This window comes from Rousettus aegyptiacus, unplaced genomic scaffold, assembly GCF_014176215.1.
Source record: "Rousettus aegyptiacus isolate mRouAeg1 unplaced genomic scaffold, mRouAeg1.p scaffold_m13_p_6, whole genome shotgun sequence".
Taxonomy (NCBI): domain Eukaryota; kingdom Metazoa; phylum Chordata; class Mammalia; order Chiroptera; family Pteropodidae; genus Rousettus; species Rousettus aegyptiacus.
Window position 1 is genome coordinate 17,447,389 of NW_023416309.1, and position 20,105 is coordinate 17,467,493.

The 20,105-nt window shown below is 32.7% G+C and overlaps 1 protein-coding gene across 6 annotated transcripts in view; it reads left to right on the forward strand.

The window, feature by feature from the left end:
- Positions 1 to 20,105, forward strand: part of SLC25A16 (solute carrier family 25 member 16) — a 41,888-nt gene that overhangs the window by 4,174 nt on the left and 17,609 nt on the right. For 5 of the 6 annotated variants that reach the window (XM_016127336.2, XM_016127335.2, XM_036223149.1 and 2 more), the window contains 5 exons: positions 3,972 to 4,105; positions 4,992 to 5,055; positions 15,199 to 15,320; positions 15,560 to 15,626; positions 19,383 to 19,545. In XM_016127336.2, coding sequence (XP_015982822.1) covers positions 3,972 to 4,105; positions 4,992 to 5,055; positions 15,199 to 15,320; positions 15,560 to 15,626; positions 19,383 to 19,545 — 550 coding nt within the window. The remainder of the gene's footprint in view (positions 1 to 3,971; positions 4,106 to 4,991; positions 5,056 to 15,198; positions 15,321 to 15,559; positions 15,627 to 19,382; positions 19,546 to 20,105) is intronic. The other variant, XM_036223152.1, reaches the window with a different exon arrangement.

Consider the following 20,105-nt stretch of genomic DNA (forward strand, 5'->3'; position numbering starts at 1 on the left):
CAATCAGTGATGTAAGTAAGGTTTATTCCTTTAAACACTGTTAAACATGCCTTCTAGAAATCTTAGTGCAAGCAGAATCCAATGCAATCAGTATATATGCACTGTTAAAAATTATCAAGCCTTTAATGGTTCCTTACAAACATAAAATTCAGCCATTTCATTAACATGGACACTAACATGCATCCATAGTCAGAGTAAGAATTTTTAATCACCTTTTTGGAGGACATTTTGGTAATATGTATCAAAAAAGAGATATACTTTTAGCCTTTCAATTCTAGTTCCAGTTGGTTATGTTAAGAAAGTGCTAATCAGAATTGTGCTCAAAGATGTCTATATAAAAGAAAGTATTATTTATGTTAATAAAAAAATATTTATTGGCTAAATATTATAAAAGAATATTAATTGGCTAAGAAAAATGTTCATAATGTATTAAATGAAAAATATTTCAAGATGGCTGAATCATATTGCATTTTATATAAATAAACACGTGCTTAAACAAAAGGATGGAAGGGCAAACATTAACATGAAATGGTTAATTTTTAGTGATCAGATTTAGAAGAAATTTTTTCCCCCTAAGCTAATTTGTAATACATGCTGAACTTATATTACTTTTTCAATTAGAGGGGGAAAAGATTTAAAAGAAAAAAAATTACTGTGGATAGAGACCAAGAAAAAAATTAGGTTAAGGCAGCTAACTTAAACCACTCCATTACTTTACAGTTTCATGCTTCAGTAGATAGGAATGATATGTGCTCTGCATGATCTATGCAGCATCACTGTGTAAGAAAGATGGTTAACAGAGTGAATAAGAATTACTTTTCCAATTAGGTTTTTAAAATGTGGTTTTTCTCAAAAAATGGAATGGATATTTATGTTATGTATTAATCATAGTTCATTTTCTCAATATTTTTAATACTAAATCTGTACTTAAATTTAAAAGAAAGAATTGCTACCATCTCTGTGTTTAGCAATGAATTCTGTATCTTCACATTATACTGCTCATGTATAGAAAGAATCAGACCTTCGAAGTTATTGATATTATATAAAACTTGAAAGAAGGAAATGATTTTCTTTTGTTATCTACATTGAGGGAGAAGGGAGATGAATTATATTATCCAATATCTTGGGGTGCTTCATAATGACCCACCACATGAATGTCCAAGCAGGATTGTTTTATTTCTTTAACCTTCTTCCCATGCTGATGTATGTTGTTTTGTTTCCTGATTTGTAATCATTAGATTACATATTCACATTAGATTTCACGCTCTCCAGGACTGCATGCCACGGGCTGCAGTGTACCCTACAAGGCATGCAAAATTTGAAATGGAATTCCTGGAGTGCAACAATGAGCTGTTGGTGTTGTATATGGAGTTTCATGTAGCTTTAAAATTGACAAGCCAAAAACAAAGAAGGTGTTGTTGGATTTTTAAATTTTCTTTTAAAAATGTCTTTGGACATTTTAGTCTAGGTACTTCCTTTTTTATATGTATGCGTAAGAGCATAAGATAGTTTCTAAATTTTGCTTTTTAAAGCATTAATTTTTGCAGTCAAAGATGAAGATGTGCTGTTGATTAAAACTTCTACTTTAGCTTCTTTTACAAAATATGTGACATTACTTCCAAGGCATCAAAAACTACTTTTTATTTTGAATCAAAATTATTGTGGCCAAATGAAAAGGAAGGAGTACGGTAATTAGAATTTCTCCTTCCCTCAATCTGCAATGTTAGTGTAAAGAATTTTTTCCTGTAATATATTACAAATCTTTAACTTCTATTTAGCTTTACACAGTCAAATGTGATATAAAAATAGTAGATAGATTATAATAGGATTCTTTAAAAGTCTTTACTTTTAATTTTTTTATTTTGTTTAACTTTTGAATGTGTAATATATTCACAAGCTCATAATTCAAAAAAGTACAAAAGCATATGTCTTTCTCCCTCCATTACTCCTTCATTGGAATCAAGCATTTTTACAAGTTTCTTCCATTTACTTTCAGAGCTAATATATACATACGCAAGCATATGTTTACATTTTACTAAATATTAGTTTTTTCTAATCTTAGTTTGATAAAGTAAGTAAAGATATAGAAAAGAATTTAAATAATACATAAGCCTGACGTAACAGATTCACAGGGGACTTTGCACTCTGCAGAGAGTACATATTCTTTCCAACCAGTTTTGTAACATTTCAGACCAGTGTTATACCAGAAAGAAAATCTCTGCAATAACTATGTATGGTGTCAGATCAGTATTAGACCTTATCAGGGCAATCATTTTGTAAATTACATAAATTGCATGATCACTATTTTGTACACCTGAAATTAATATAATATTGTATGTCAACTGTAATTGCAAAAAAATTTTTAAGTATTTTTTAAAATCTCAATTTCTCAAAGTAAAAATAGTACAGATTATAGATTGAAGTTAAAAAAAAACCAGTATGATATCTCAGATATTTGAAAGCCATTTGAAAACATTTAACATCCATTTTTTATTTGTTTTAGTTATATTGTTTTAGGTGAGATTTTTATAAAAAGCATACAGTTAAATATGACCTTTTAACAGAATTCGAGAATCTTCGGTTTTTAATAGAGAGAATTGTCATTCAGATTTTTTTTGCAATCATCTAGTTTTTCACTCATGTTCTTGTTTTGTTTCGTGCTTATTGTGATTTTCTTGTCCTCTCTAGCCCCGCTTTCCTGCTCTTTGCTTCCTGGATTTCCTTTTTTAAAAGTACTATATCTGTTTCATTTCTGCTAATAGTTTCTCTTAAAATGTTTGTGATAAAGAGTTTTAAAGAATAATATAATAAACATGTGGACTCACATAGAGCTTTGGAAATAAACATCAGTACAGTTGAAACCTCCTCTGTACTTCCCCTCATCAGCCTCTGGTCCCTACTATATAGCCATTGTTCTAAATTTGATTACCCTTAAGTAATTCTAAATACATTTGAATCAAATTAAACAGTGCTTAACTTTTACCCCCTCTCTCAGCAAGATGATGTCTTTAATAGAATTTGTTTTGGGGGGGAAAGGGTATACTTAGTTTTATTATTCATGTATTTTGGGAGAATTTTACATATTATACACATACCTGTGTATGTATACATAATAAAATTCTTTTTAATAGACTGTCCATTTAGATATTTACTTATTAATAATGCTTTTAGGATATATCTTTTCTTGGATGTTAATAAGTACCTACAATTTTAATTTCTGGGAAGGGATCAAAAAGTTACTTGTACTCTAAAATTCAAAATGAGCCTAGTGATTTACTTTCATATTAGATCAGATTTTTGTTTGAAAAATTTGGAAAGGAACCTGAATTTAAATAGTTAAATATTGAAGTATGTGTGACATGTTTATGGGAAGTCTGTACTGCAAATAGGATTAGTAATTAGTATTAATAGAATAATAAACATATCAATATATAGGATCAGAACTCCTGCTTTTGTTTATTAGTATTACTAATTAAAGTGTTCTAATAATGAAAATTTACCTCCAAATTTAAATAGTTTTAATGTTAGTTTTTTTATTTGTTTCATGTATTTAGTGGTATACTTATGTAGCAAACTGTACATGTATCAGGGTCAGTCTGGGAGACCTTGATCCTTCCAGATAGAGTTGTTCATTTGCAGTACAATATCTGGGCCTTGAATATGTTTCTGTTAATATTTTTTAGGTTGTTATAGTTTAATACAATTTGTGATAATTATAAATATAATTACTATCCTTTGTAGATTTTATATTTTTATATGGAGTATGTTTATGTAATTCGAATCCATAATGTATTTTGAGTAGGTTTAACTGTTCAAAATACATATATAAATTACTATTTATGTAATTCCTCAAGCAAAATTACATCATGAATGATGGCATAGTAATCTTTATCTGTGATTGTCATGAAAATTTGAATTTAGTTTTCTCTGTTTTAATAGCATTTTTCTTCTAAAAATCTTTCTAAAAATAGGAGTATTTTCTGCATTGCGTGCTGTTCCCCAAAAGGAGGGATACCTTGGATTGTATAAAGGGAATGGTGCAATGATGATTCGAATCTTTCCCTATGGTGCAATCCAGTTTATGACGTTTGAGCATTACAAAACGGTGAACTTTTATTTTGTTTTCTTCTTTTGTGTCCTTGAATAATCACAGTTAGTTGACAGGGCATTTGTCTGGACCTTTAAAGTTACTTTGGATGAATGGATAAAGTAATGCCTTTTTAAGGAATAAGACTTGTGATAGTTTAAATTTTTAAATATAACTGGTTTCGGAGTTATCCTGTAATTGTTAGTCATTTTTGAGTAAATTGTTTATGTTCACACTTGTGAAGAAGAGCCAAAGTATCCTTCAAGTATATAATTATAAATTCACAAAATATTAATAGCTCTTTAATGTGCTTTTTGTTTCTTAATTGTAGGAGAGGAACATTATGGCTTTGGATTTTTTTATTACATAAAATAGTGAAACTACTGTGAAAGTCTGTTTTTATGTAATGATCTAAGTTAACAGCTTTTTCTATCTTACTTGTTGATTAAGTTTCTCTTTTCTAGCTGAATGAGTTTATTCTCAAACAACACGGAAAGGGGTTAAGTATGTTAAACTTCCTAGGGTATCTTAAAATGACAATATTCTAAGTCAGAAATGATGCCATCAGTATATCAAGACTTGATTGCCTATAGAAGCACTTTATTCCTACTATTCCCATTCACACTTTAAGTATTTGTGGTCATCAATGTGTAGAATGGTATATTTGGTAATTCTAAGCTAGATTGCTTCTGTAAAAGTACAAAATTAGAGCAGAGACTGCAGAGGAAATACCTGACCTCCTTATGATGTGATACAACACTGCCCAGTTTTGTATAATTGTGCTTATTTCACTCACATTTCATATTAGTTCTGTAACTCTTTTGAAATAAGTCTTCATTATTAAACAGTGAAATGGGCAGCATTAAAAAAATATCTCATTTAATCTGATGTTTTCGGTTTCTAGTTAATTACTACAAAGCTGGGAATTTCTGGTCATGTGCACAGATTAATGGCTGGATCCATGGCAGGTAAGAAGAGCAGGTATATTTTATTTCTGACAAATTTATTTTCTACTAAAATATTTAATTTTGTTTAGGTGATATATATGGCATTGATTAAGTAGCATACATTTTTATCTTTGTATACTCAATTATATAAGAAATTGTTAATATCCCAACTCAAAAAGAGTACTTAACAATAGGAGATGGCAAGAAATAATCTAAATTTACAACTATGTGAAAAATGTATATTACCTTTGACAATTCTATTTCTGGAAATGTTTATTTTTTTTCCTTTCAAAAAGTTATAATGACTATAGTAATGCATAACCCTTTACAATGGAAATAGTTCCACTCCCTCGAAGCAATCATTATTAGCAGTTTTTTATGCATGCTTTTTTCTAATACTACTCCAGGATTAGAACTTTTCTTCTATAGTTCTCAAGACTATACATAGATCTTTTTGAATACATAGATCTTTCTTATTTTTTTAATAAACATATTCTAAAATATGAATATACTATGATTTATTTAATCAATTCTCTATTGATTGATATTTGGGAAATTTTCAGGTTTTGTTTCACAAATAACATTATACTTATATGACTATATCTGTAGAATGAAAATTACTTTATCAAAGGATATATGTATTTAAATTTTGATAGATATTGCCAAACTGATCTCTATAATGCTTTCAACGACCTTTCCCCTTACATACCATACCAACACTGGATCTTATCAAATTTTTAATATTTGGCAATTATGAATAAGATTCATCAGCTTTTCAAATTTTTATTGACCATTTATATTTCTCTTACTTTGTGGCTTGAATTGTTTCCCTTCTTTAAATATTCATTTTTATGAGTTTGGGAGTTAGGACATTAGATTTTTATCTGTCACATATTGCTAATATTTTATTTCCCAGTTTTAGATTTTTAGAAACATAATGTAAAAGTTGTTTCGCCCCATATAGAAGTTTTACATAGCCAAGTGGGTTGGCCTTTATAAGTGCCTTCCCCATTCTAAGATTAAAAATATTTAATCATGTTTTCTACTAAAACTTTTATATTGATTTTTTTATGTTGATATTTTTAATATTTATTTTTATATATGGAATGAGGTAGGGGTTGAATAAATTTTTTCTGTAAATGACTAGTTAGTTGTGCCAACATTATTTAATCAGTAATTTATTCTTTCCTTGAGTTTAAGTACCACTTCTATTACATACTAAGTTCAGTGAATTTATTTAAGAGAAGAAGTAGGGATATATATAGTGATATCTAGCAACAAAGATGTTCATTGTAGTTTCATTTATTGTACCAAAAGTTGATTTAAATATGTAGCAATTGAAGAGTGGTTTAAGAAAGTACATATATCAGAATTCTACACATCTGTTAATATATTTTTTTGTAGAATCGTATTTATTGACAAGGATGTTTACATTGTAAGTAGAAAGCAGTTTATAAAAGAGAATGTTCAATATCATATTTTGTTTTTCAGTATATGTGCTGCCAAAGTGAGCACCATATTTTGGTTTTTAAAAAGTGAATACTTATATAAATATTCATAGGAAAAAATCTGTAAGGTTATAAACCAACATGTTAACAATTTTTATTTCTGCTAATGGAAATAAGACTATTGGAAGATGAAATATTAAAATCTTAATTGTAGTTATCACAGAGTTTGTAGAATTTCAGATAACTCTTTGACAATTACTTCAGTCATGGTATGACATACTCCATGATGATGTCAGGTTCCTGTAACCAGAATTCTGTACCATCTCTTGATGTGTACTAGCAGGGGCAAAGAGAGAGGAATGGGTGGCTAGAGCATATAGATAATTTTTGCCTTACTGAGTGAATAGGCTCCTGCTTTTCAGTGTGCACAATTAAGCATTCTAGTAGTTCTGATGCCCTTGAGGTCTACATGTGTGGTATGGGGGGAGAGGAATGTGGTCAGATGCTGAATAGGCAACAAAAATCTTTGGATAGATGTAGGAGACACTATGGCCATAGATAATCATCTTCCTGATTGTTGAGACAGCAGGCTTTGTCTTACATGACAAGTCTTAGGAACTTTCTGGATACTACCTTAGACTCTGAAACCAATGACTCTTCAGCTTTATAGCTTTCTACCTACAGTTATGGTATCCAACCTGACTTACCTTCTCCATGGTTTTGTCTTATCCGATGTTTATTTAGCTCTTCTTGACTTCAAGCTGGCCAACCCAAGTTCAATGAGTAGTAAAAATAACCAAGAATAATATTAAAAATATTTAGCAGCCCAATTGTAGATGTACTAACAAATAAGACAGGTTCTGAAAGCCTCCAATAACTTTCGTGACTGGATCATGGAATGGTATGTGGTGGTGACGAGGTGGGAGCTCTGGTGGGGAGAGAGAGTTACCAGAGCCATGGTAAGGGAGATTTTGGGGAGTTGGAACAAGAGCTGTTTGCCAGCCGATACAGAAATATTTCAGTATTTTACACTGGCATGAAGATGCTGCTAACATTAGCTAACATGTGTTGATCACTTGCTATGCACTGTTCACAGACCTAAGCCTTTGACATATGATCTTTGGGCAGTAGACATGTAGTCCACAGAACATTACTATGAGAAAAATGTTATGATTATCTTCATTTTGCAGAAGAGAAATTTTAGTGAAATTTCCAAACCTTAAAGTTCATGATTTCTTAATATTACTTTTTAATTTTTTGTCTCTTTAACTTTACAAGTGAATGGTCAAAATTCTTTCTTTGAGGGTTGCAGAAAAGATGAAGTAAGATTATGAATATGAGTTAAATAAATCTTGAAGACTTTGTATTATTTCCATTTCTTGGCACTTGACAATTGAATAGTGTATTCATTCAAATGATGTTACCAGTTTCATTTTTCTGAAATGAAAGACATGTTAACATCAAGGTTTCAGTATCTATTAAAAAACAATAATAAGCAAGAGGAACTTCAATTATAAATTTTAATTTTTAAAAAGAAAAGTTTTTAAAAATTACATCTATTATAGATAAGACTAGTGCTTCCATTATCCAATATTTCTATTTTTTTACCATGTTTTAAGTAATTACAATTTACATTTTATTTATATGATTTTAAACAGTTGAAATGAATGTTTTAGTTAAATTTATTTTTATCTGGTATCTTTGGTCCTGTACCTTTAGTGCCCTTTGAATGTAAATTTGAGAGTTTTATATTTGCCAAAATGAAAAAATGGTATGTTTTATAATCATTTCAACAGAGCTTATTTTAAATCTTTTTTGAACTTCAAACTTTTCCCTCATCCTGCAGCTATAATCCATACATCCTGAATCCCAGACAGTGAGAAAAAGAAAGAACTAGAGGCTGAGAATCAAGGTTTTTATATTTAAGGAAGGTCTTTCTTTTTGTACGTTTCGATTGTTTGAAATCAATCTTGCTCTGCCAGTTCCTATGGAACTAAGAGTGACAGGATAAACCTGCTCCAGTTTGGTGTTTTGGCTCAAGGTCTAGAAGTCGAATGGACAGAATACTTCCTGGGATCCTGGCCAGCCTCCATTTCATAACTCTCCTTTGACTATGGGCAGATCATCTAAGCCTTTTATGACTTATTTATCCATTTGTAAAAGTAGAGCTTATGGTTGCCCAGCTCCCTATTTCTGAGTCGTTCTGAGGGTCAGAGTAAAGAATTGCTATGAAAACATTCTAAAAGTTCTGAGGTCCTCTATACATATGAGGGAATGTTATTAAACCTTCCATGCAAATGACTTATTACATGATCTTCAGCCAGCCACGTAAATTCCTCTTTTGTCTCATTTGTAACACAGGGAAATTTTTAGTTATAAGTAGAGGTGATATGCAAAATATTTAACATCCAATATAATGTGGATAGCAACCAATCAGGGCAGGGGCTGGGCATCAGCAGTTAGAACAGTTGTATAGTGCCGCCTAGTGATCAGTAGAACAGGTTGCACACTGTTCTTCTGAGAATTTCAAGGAGGCTTTGTGGCACCTTTCCCAGATACTTTTATATTTAAAAGGGATCTCGAGCCATGATCTAGAATTCAGAAGCAACAAGCTTCCTAAATATTTGAAGAAATTGTTCTTCTGAACTGATAGTCCAACTCTTGAATTTTTTTTTTTTTTTAATCAGAACTTACTTTCCTTAATTAATTGATTTGAGGCCTGATTTGTACATGCATAAGGTGCGGGATAGGCATGATGTTCAGGCATCCGCTTTCTAGCCCTTTGGCTAGGCTTACCTCATGCCATTATCTGAGACCTCTGATTTCCACATGAGACTGCTATACAAAAGGCATCTACAGTCACTTACACAGTTACTCTTGTGTAACAATGATTACAACTGTGGCTCCTGAATGTCATAATTGAATTCTCTCTCCCTAAATATTCTCTAAGAGCATAATTTTAGTTACCATACTAATCAGAGATTGTGCACAGCTATAGACAGGCATATCTTTGTAATTTCTAGCTGATATTTAATATCAGGCTTGAGGCAGTGATTTGCTTCCAAAGGACAGGGTGCACTAGAAATGAACTCCCTTGGACATCTACTCTAGACCAATTTCCTTAGCTTTGTATCTTAGCTTTTATATCTGTGATTCATGGAGCCCTTCCTTTGTCTAAAGTATTTACTTAGAATCCATATGTTTTTGGTTGAACTTCAATTTCTGGATATGTCATAAATTTTGGATGCTACTCCCCCTGTGGTAGCATCAGATAGGGAAGGATGGTGATAAGCTGGGAGGAAAGCCATCTCTAAAACTCAAATCGGCTTTCATATTCACTGATAAATTAGGGAAGAAGGAGCTTGACGAGGGTCGGATATGTTCCTCTACTCCAACCCTGTGTCTAATTTTTTATTATCCAAATTTTCATATTTACTTCTCTTTTCCCTCTACTGCCTCTTCCTTGTAGTATTAGTTCTTTTGTGAAGAAATCCGTCATGCTTCTTGCTGGAGAAAAAAAAATTATATTTGCCATATTTTCAGAATATAATCTCCCAAATTTTAATGACCAAGGATTATCTGTTTTTGATACTGAGGTTAGAAATATAATTTGCCACCAGAGGTTTTTTTTTTTTTTTTTTTTTTTTTTTTATTTAAGCATACAATGATTATGGGAGGCAATGTCAAGCATTTCTATGCTTTTCAAATCAGCAAAATCTAATTCCTGATTAAAGTATGTTCTTGGGTTACCACAATTCTTACAGTTCTAGAGTAAAGAGATAACAAAAGGATGAGAATTTAGGGGTTGTTTCTTCCTCTTAGCCTCAGTCCATTTGAATTCATCACTAAAGCCTCAGTTTTCTGACTGAAGGAAAAGAAAAGTTGGCACATACACAAAAATTGCAAGCACATTTCAACTCGATTGAGTTTCCTTGGGCCCTGGTAGGTGAAGATATTCTGTTCTTTGTACTGAATTATAGTTGTAAAATGGAGGAAGAAGAAAATTATCACTACCACTATTTGTGGTAAGTATTTTCTGATTTTTCTTATTTGCCCTTGGAGGGCTTTTTTGGGCCTTCCTGTAAAGCAGTGCTAGTAGAATAGTAAGGAGATGTATGATAGAACAAAGTCTTAAATGGGAGACATTAGCTTTATGAATTGAAAATGCTAGTTACCACCCTCTGAATGATTGATATATAGCATTCTTTTTTTTTTCTTTTTTTTTTACTTTTTTTTTTCAACATGAAGAGTCCATTTATTCAACACAGCTTCGTTGAAGTAAGTGAAGCCTCTGGACTTTGAGGGGATATATTTCCTCATTTCTATTTTACCCCTTTTCCACACATTTCCGTCCTTTGCAGGCCTAGAGCTTGATGCAAAAAAAGTTACTGTCTGAGATATACACAACCTTTGAGGGCACAGTTTGGAGGGGCAGGTGCACAGGACACTTGTAAAAGTGGGACAGCAGAATCTTACTGTAGCCCATTGAGGAAGTAGGACTTGTGTGCAAGCAGCTGCCTCAGGATCAGAGCACAGCTGTCCACCTGGTTAGCCCGGTGCTTTAGGATGAGCTGGTCAGCCAGGCAGCCTGGGAAGGTGCCCAACATGAACTTGAGAAGAAAAACATCCTCCACTGTTCATTCTGCAGCATGGTCCTCCCCATCTAGGTACCTGTGTGCAGAGACAACCAGCCCTTGCGGTGGGCTATGTGGTGGTGTGCATGTGCCTCCTTGTAGGTCACTTGCTTGTTCCCCTTGCCCACTTGGACTTGGGCCACCTGATTCTTGGCACAGACTGTAGAGGTATGCAGGGCGTGCCAGGTATACAGCAGTTCTCGGCTCCAGGAGAGCACCCACAGGCTGAGCCCCCTGCTGCTCATGGGTGCCTCCATCTTGGGCTAATATGTCATTCCTTATTAGTGTCAAACTGAGTTCCTATTTTGTTTTATATTCCTCTCCAATAATCCTCTGATTGTGCTTCTCTTTTTTATTTGAATTCTTGAGCATTGATGAGAAGGAAAAGAGAGATTAGGTGTAGAGGAATTTGGTAAAATGAGAAGACAAAGATTTAGTTCTTAAAGGAAAGGGTCGGAAAATGAATATCTTAAACAAGAATAGACTGGGAGAATAATAATAGCTAACACTTAGATATAATATTTACTATTGTTGTAGGATTCTCGAATGGAGAGACGGGACACCGAGGCTATAAGCAGGAAGCAGCGCTTATTGATGCCGGCACCGGCTCAGCGGATTCTTATCCAAAGGCTGAGCCTCAAATGTAACATAACAGGCAGTTTTATACAGTCTTATTATTCCTACACAGCTACAGAGATAAGGAAGAACATGAATTGGTTGGCGAGCCATGAAACAACAGATGTGAGCTGGAGAGTCTTTGAGGTGGGGGAGAGGGCAGTCAGGAATGAACTCGTTCCAGCAGGAAATGGCCAGGCACGGTCAGCCTGCCACACTGTGTTATTCTAGGCATTTACCTATATTTATTAATCTTCTTATACCCTAATTGAGATGACTATTTTTTATGACGTCCATTTTATAGATAATGAGACTGAAACCCAGGTTAAGTAACAAGGTCACACAGCTGTTGTTGGGACAAAAAAGGGGTCCATCTGCCTGGGTGTGCCTAAAGCAAAGAAGAGATGTGTAGGTTGCAGCAAAGAAAGTAAAGTTTATTAGAGAGTTGCAAGTCCCAGATAAAGGCCAGCTATTGCTCAAAGGCCTGGCTCCCTCAGTGTCTTGGCAGTACAGATTATATAGGGAAAAATCAGTAGTCATGGAAACGAAGGGATTTGGGATTGCAGGTGCTACTGATTGGACTATTGGAGGGGGTTGGTTTTCATACCTGGTTCTGGAATCAGCCGTGACACCATCTAGTCTGTTCCTGTGGCCTGGCTCCAGCGGCTGGCGGGGTTGTAGTTCTACCTCTATGGGCCTGGGGCTGAAAGGCATCTAAATCCAAGATGTTATCCTTAGTCTAAAGTCCAACCAAAACCTATCATCCTCATGATTATAGACCTGGTGCTTGGCTAATCTTATGTCCTAAGGCTTAATGATTAAAGGAGCAGGCATTCTGAGGCTAAGGGCTGGGTGGGGAAGCAATGCCATTATCTGGGCAAAACCAGCTTGAATCAGAGAAAAAAAAACTACATTAAAGAAACTAAGTTTGTGTGAGGTTTCAAGCTATGGAATAAGAAGAGGTGATACCAGGAACACCGTAAAGCCCATAATACGGAGGTTCTTGCTAGTTCCTCAGCCAGACTCATGGTCTTGCAATTTTTAAGCTAATGCCTCCTTTATCCTTACAAATTTCTGGATGTACTCATTTTTACCAATTTTTCATTTGGACTGCTTTGTTAATTCCCAGTTATTTCATGAGAAGCCACTTAAAGCCAGTAAGAAGATGAGAAGGCTTGAAACAGTCAAGAAAGAAAGAAGAAATCATTGGAGTCAGAGAGAGCAAATGGGAAAGGAAAGACTGAAGTGATCCAGATTAGAGAATAGAAAAAAAAAAATGAGAGTTGTGCAAATTTACAGAAGTTGTAAAAATAAAATGGATAGTGATGATTTGGGAAAATCCTAGCAAAATCTGATGTTTAACCAAGTTGTGTCAGCATGATCAAGCCTTGAAATGGTCAGCCTTTTATTCTCTATATTTGTTAAACTTCTTAATGTGAATCATTTCAGTAAAGATGGAAGTAGTTTGTGATCTCTCTTATTTTTATTTTTTAAAATTTCCTTGCAAAATCTTCAGCCAAGCTGCAAAATATTAAGCCAAACTTAAGAATATGTAGTTTTTAAAATATCCTCACAATAAAGGATTTGCTGTGACTTAAATGAATGTTATTGCCAAACCTTGTCTCAGGAACACTACATATATCAGTTTAGATTCAGGTTAAAAGAGGCCATTTGGAAAAGTCACTGCCTTGACTGCCAGACATGGCTAGTTCGAATACCAGTAAGTTGGTCATCCTGGAGGGTGAGCTGGAGAGGGTAGGAGACTGTGCTGAGGTGTCTGAGCTAAAATGTGGTGACCTAGAAGAACTCAAGAATGTCACTAACAACCTGAAGTCGCTGGAGGCCGCCTCTGAAAAGTATTCTGAAAAGGAAGATAAATATGAAGAAGAAATTAAACTTCTGACAAACTGAAAGAGGCTAAGACCTGTGCTAAATTTGCAGAGAGAACGGTTGCAAAACTGGAAAAGACAACTGATGACCTGGAAGAAAAACTTGCCTAGGCCAAAGTAGAGAATGTGGGCCTACATCAGACACTGGATGAGACACTAAATGAACTTAACTGTATATAACCAAAACAGAAGAGTCATGTTCCAACAGAAGCTCCAGACTTCTGTGTCTTTCTCTTCTCGTGTAAGAAGTTTCTTTTGTTACTGCATCTGCGCTGTGCTAGAAATGTCAAGCAAATTAGGAATATGTGACCAAATATTTTGTATCAGAGAAGCTTTGAATACCAGTTAAATCTAATTCCTTCCTTTCTTTTGAAATGCCACCAGCTTTTTCAGCTCTATTTTTATCCTTAAATTGCATTTATTCCTAAGGTAGGCAGGGTGTTTCCTATTGAACATGGTATCTTAAGACTGAGGCATTTGGTTCCTGGGCAATTAGACAACCTCACACTTTCAAAACACAGACTCCCATATCTAGTCACTGGTCAATTGAAAAGGTTGAAGAATAGAACTTCTGGGCCATCGTTAGATACACTGAAGGAGGCCAGGGACCATCACATTAAAATGGGTGGGGATTTTCTATCCAGAGCAAGGTGGGGTGCTATTGTGGGAAGTCATAAACCACAGATAGGTTAATCTGATCATTCTGGCTCTTTTCCACATTCTATCATTCAGAACAAACATCCTCTGAGCAGTCAACATGAAAATGGGAAATAGTTGTAATATTTGCTCTGATACAAGGCCATCCACTCAGCAGAAACAAATATGGTAGAATTTAGTCTTGTTCAGGGGAGCCATAGCGAAGACTGCTCACCATCAATAATTGAGCAAGAGTGTTTTTCTATTAATAAATATTGGGCAGAAGGGGCCTCCCTGGCAGATAACATAACTGGCCTAACTTCCTCTCTTCCGGACTTCAGGGAATGATAAATTGAAGATTTATATATCTAGGACTTTAATTCCTTCTTCAGGACCAAGTTAATAAAAGACCAAGAAACTCCTAAAAAGAAAATAGCTGGATAGTTTATACAATTTGAAATCATATATTGATGAATATCTACAATTTAATATTAAATTTATTTATCAGGAGATTTTATCCCTAAAACAATCATTTCTATGACCTTGGTCATTTATGTTTTCATTATGTTTAGTCAATAACAAATTTTTCTAAATTCTTTTTTAAATTTTTTAAATTTATTTTTTATGGTGACCTTGGTTAACAAAATCTAATAAATTTCAGTTGTACACTTGAACAGTAAGGGATATATATATTTACACTGTGTTTACCTCCCATAGTTAGATTTCTTTCTGTCACCACATATTTGACCATCCTAAATTCTAAAAAGAAAATAATGACAGCGCTTTGACATTTTTTTAAAAAAAATTGAGAACACAGCTAATGATAGGAAAGATATATGTATCTTTCATGTAGATGACATGTATGGTATGATATAATGATAGGAAAGAGATATACATGTGTCAAAATTTTTCTTGTATAAATAAGTTTCTACTTTTTTTCAGGTATGACAGCAGTTATCTGTACTTACCCTCTTGACATGGTTAGAGTACGCCTAGCATTCCAGGTGAAAGGGGAACACACTTACACAGGAATTATTCATGCATTCAAAACAATTTATGCAAAGGTATATATTTACTTTTCTCATTTATATTACATGTCCTTTTATATTTAGGGAAATATTTTAATATCTAAATTATTTTATTTACAGTTGATAATAATAATAATAATAATAATGATGATGATGAAAATTCATCTGTGTTTTAAGGTGGATCCCAGAATAATTTTTTCATTATACTATATGCTTTTATTCTTTGATGTTTACTATAATGAGCACATGTAATCTACTTTCTCTTCACTCAAAAGGAAGGCGGTTTCCTTGGATTTTACAGAGGCCTGATGCCCACTATATTAGGAATGGCTCCATATGCAGGTATGTTTTAAATTTGGCAGAATCTTGTTTTTTTTCTTCTTCTAAGAATGATTTTTAAAGTTTAGCATTTTATATTTAAGCCCCTAATCTGTCAGAATTTTTTTCCTCTTTAAGGGTAACCATTTGACCTATACCATTTATTAAGTAGTCTCTTCTTTCCCCAGTCATCTGCATTGCTACTTAATACAATAATAGAGTGTAATTTTATAATAAGTCTTTATATTTGGTAGGACAAGTCCCTGGACCTTATGCTTTTTCTTTTTTCCAGGAATGCTCTACCATAGATATTTTGCTATTTCACACATGTTAGAATCAGTTTTTGATGTTGCACAAGAATCTTTTTTGGGATTTTGAATGAAATTTCATACATTTCTTGGACATTTTGCTAGATATAGACACCTTTTAGCTGTTATGTTTTTTAGAAAATTACATTTTCAGTTTATTGCTTGATTTAATTTTTATATGATCTTATAACTGACTGTTATCCTACCTGTTGGTATTATAGCCAGCTACCATATTTTGGGGTTTCTGTGTGAGCAATCACATCCTGTGCAAATAACATTATTTTTCTTACTTTGTTCTAATTCTTTTTAAAAATTTATTTATGTTTAATTATCTTACTGTACTAGCTAAGAACTTACAGTGGAGCAGTGAATAGAAGTGATGATCCTGGTCATTTTGGCTCGTTACTGATTTTAAAGGGAATGTTTCTAATACTTCTTCATGTAGTATAATGTTTGTGGTAGTATGTATCAGTGATATGGTTCAGGAAGTTTTGATAAGAATTCTTATCTGATTTAGTATTGAATTTTATAAGATACCCTTTCTGCATTTACTGAGGTGATCATATAATTTTCACTTTTAATCTATTAATATGATGGATGACATTAATAGATGTTCTAATGTCAACCAAAATTGGTTATAATATAATGATCTTTTTATATCCTGTTAGATTCAACTTGCTAATTGTTTTTAGAAGTCTTACATCTATATTCATAATTGAAATTAGCTTGTAATTTTCTTTTCTTGTAATATCCTTGTGTAGTTTGGGTATCTAGATCTCATAGAATGAGTTGAAGAGTATTTCTTCCATCCTCAGGAAGAATCTGCATAGAATGGTTAGAATCATCTGTTTCTTGCAAGTTTTCACTGTGGCGTGATTTATAAAATATTGCTTTAATTTCTTGGATGATTGTAGTATCATTCAGGTTTTTGTGAGTCATTTTTGGTCATTTATACCCTTCTTTACCATTTTTAACTTGACCATTTTGTGTTAGTTTTCAATTTTTTGGCAGAAGATTTTCCTTCATTTTTTTTTTTACATCTGCTCTATCTATAGTCATGTCCACTTTTTCATTTTTGTTTATTTTATCAGTTATCAGATTTTGTAAAGAATAAAATTTGGCTTTTTTCTCTTTTCTAATCTACCTCTATTTTCTACTTCATTAATTTTTGTTCATGTCTTATTTATCTCTTGTTCTCTGTTTTAAGTTTCAGTTGGATGCTTACTTCATTAATTTTCAGGCTCTGGGTCCCCCCTGCCAATGTAAGCATTTTTTTTTCCAAATACTGCTTTAGCTACATCCCATGAGTTTGTTATTTTATTTATTTGTTTTTACTTAAAATTTGGAAATTTTCAAACATATTCAAAAGCAGGTAATAGTATAATGAATCACCACCATGTATCTATCACCCAGCTTCACAGTGATCAATTCATGACCAATCTTGTTTTATCTACTCCTAATTACTCCCTCAACCCACATCCCAAATTGTTTTAAAGCAAATCCACTTTATTTCATCCAGAATATCTGTATTCAGCTCGTTATACTTTTTTTAAAGAATTACCACATACCATCTGAAACTTGAAAAAAAAATTCCAGTTATCATCTAGTTACTGTTCAAATCCTTCCTCCCCCATCTAATAATGGATTTTTTTTTTTTTTGGCTAGATCCAAGTTAATATTTGCCTAGTATATCTTTTATCATCCTTTTACTTTCTACTTTTTCATGTCTTTTAAATGTTTCTTTTGTATCATCATATAGCTGGATATTTTTTTAATCCAGCCTATAAAATATTTGTCAATTAATCCACTTAATGATTATTATGATTATTGATATATTTGGACTTGTTTCTGTGCCTTACTATTTGATTTCCATTCATTGCTTTTCTTTTTATGTTTATTTTTATTTCTTTGCTTATTTTTCTGAATCCTTACCCCCTTATTCTTTATAAATATACAACTTTTTGCCTCTTCTTATTCTTAGCGGTCTTTAATTATGAGCTCATTACTTGATCTTAATCTCTTAGCTTCAGACCCAGTGAGTCTTTATTCTGTAGGCCCAATGACAGGATCCATCTGATTGGCTCTGCTGCTATTAGCAACAATATGTAGAGTCATTCCACCTTTCTCATGGGCCCACAACTCCCAAGTGGACTCCAGCTTACTTTTTTTGGAGGTGGTGGTACTGGGGATTCTTGGAGACCTTCTCATCATTTTTGCATGCCCCATAATGGATATAGTTATTCTGCAATGACAAAGTCCCTCAGAATACCAATATTGTTATGCTGAAAGCAGAACTCTTTTTTTTAGTGCTCTTTAATATTTTGCTGTGTTCTTCTCTATTTTTGTTTTTGTTTTTAGTTTTAGTTTTTAAAATATATTTTTACATAGTTATAGTATATGTATATAACTTCATTTCTTATTATCCCCCATTTTCCAAATTTTAAAAATATTTTTGAATGCTCTTTACAAACATTTTTATAAGTTGTCATTATATTTCACTAAATATGATTTCACATCATTTTAGTTCTCATTTTTTGTACTTATGTTTAATTTGCTATGAACTTCCTTGTCATGAGCTTTTTCTATATTTAGATTAAGTTTTTAGAATAGATTTCCCAAATATAAAAGCATATAAATATTATAAAAATGTGTATCATCATTTCAAAATGCTATAAGATTATAAGAATTTTGTAAAAAGAATGCGTATGTTGAGGTATTAGCCTAGACTGAATTTTTGTTAGTGCTTATTTCTTCTTAGGCATCAAGTATCTTTTTAAATGTGTTTTGTAAAATTTAGTAGATATAAAGGTATCTTAAGTAATGCTTAGATAATAGGAATGCTTGAATTCTATTATTGATTTTATTAAAGTATGACTTTAATGGATCTATTATAAAATCATGTAAATGTTTAGCAAGCACCAACTACATATCACCAATAACTTAATTCAATATTTATTACATTCCATGTGTCTCATGAGTCAATATGAATATTTCTCTCATGGTCACAACTCTTCCTTGCAGGCAAAATTAGACATCAAGTTAAAATAACAATGCTTTGTCACTTCTGAACTTTTTGCCTCTATCTTTATCACCATTATTGTTACTATAAATAGAAGTTGTCATATTTACTCATAATTATTAATATGAGTTTAATTTTTATTCATGAGAAACATTGGAAAACTATTTAATTCTATTTATATATAAGATGGCATTATACTCACTGCTGTCTTTATTCAGGGAACTGAACTATATTTTAGTGTGTAAAAACCAATGTTATAAATTTTTACAGGTGGTAATTTTGTCATTTTTAGGTTAGCGATATACATTAATTAAATCTTTTATCTTAGGAAACGTTAGGAAACAGGAAATGCATAGTTAGTTCCTTGAGTTAATTGGTTATTATGTAAGAACCTTGTCTTTTCACAGCTCATGTTCTGTTAAGCTCGTGGTGAATTTATATTTTGTTTTTCAGGTGTTTCATTTTTTACTTTTGGTACCTTAAAGAGTGTTGGGCTTTCCCATGCTCCTACCCTTCTTGGCAGACCTTCATCAGACAATCCTAATGTCTTAGTTTTGAAAACTCACATAAACTTACTTTGTGGTGGTGTTGCTGGAGCAATAGCACAGACAATATCGTAAGTTCCTCATCAACTTAACTCAGTCAAATTACAGTTACCTAATCCTGATTCTTAGCAGTGGTTAATCATTTTATTTTTTCTAATAGATTATTAAAATACAGGATCTCTTGTAAAATATAAGTATTAATATCATACTTTTTTTTACATGTGCCCACACTTTTAGCATATTATAAATAATCATTTGCCAAACTGGCCAAATGAGTTTGAACCTACGGAATTTCCTGTGAATTCATTTAAAAGATAAAAGAAAGCTAGAAAGAAACGCTAAGTGTAGTCTTCATATTTTCTCAGGAATTTGCCTATATGAAGTTCTGAAATTTGAGCCATGTATTATGTTTGTGTGTTTAAGGAGGCACAACTTCTCTTACGCTAAAATAATGAAAGCCTGCTTTGTGTCAGAAAGTGTACTAAGCATTCGCTGAAGGGAAAACAAAGTTATTGCCTTAAGAAGCCTATATTCTTATTAATGGAGTTATAGATTAATTTAAGTTCTAGTAGAAACATAGATAAAGGTATTACTATATTATAATTAGAAAGGTGCTTCAAAGAATTTCTCT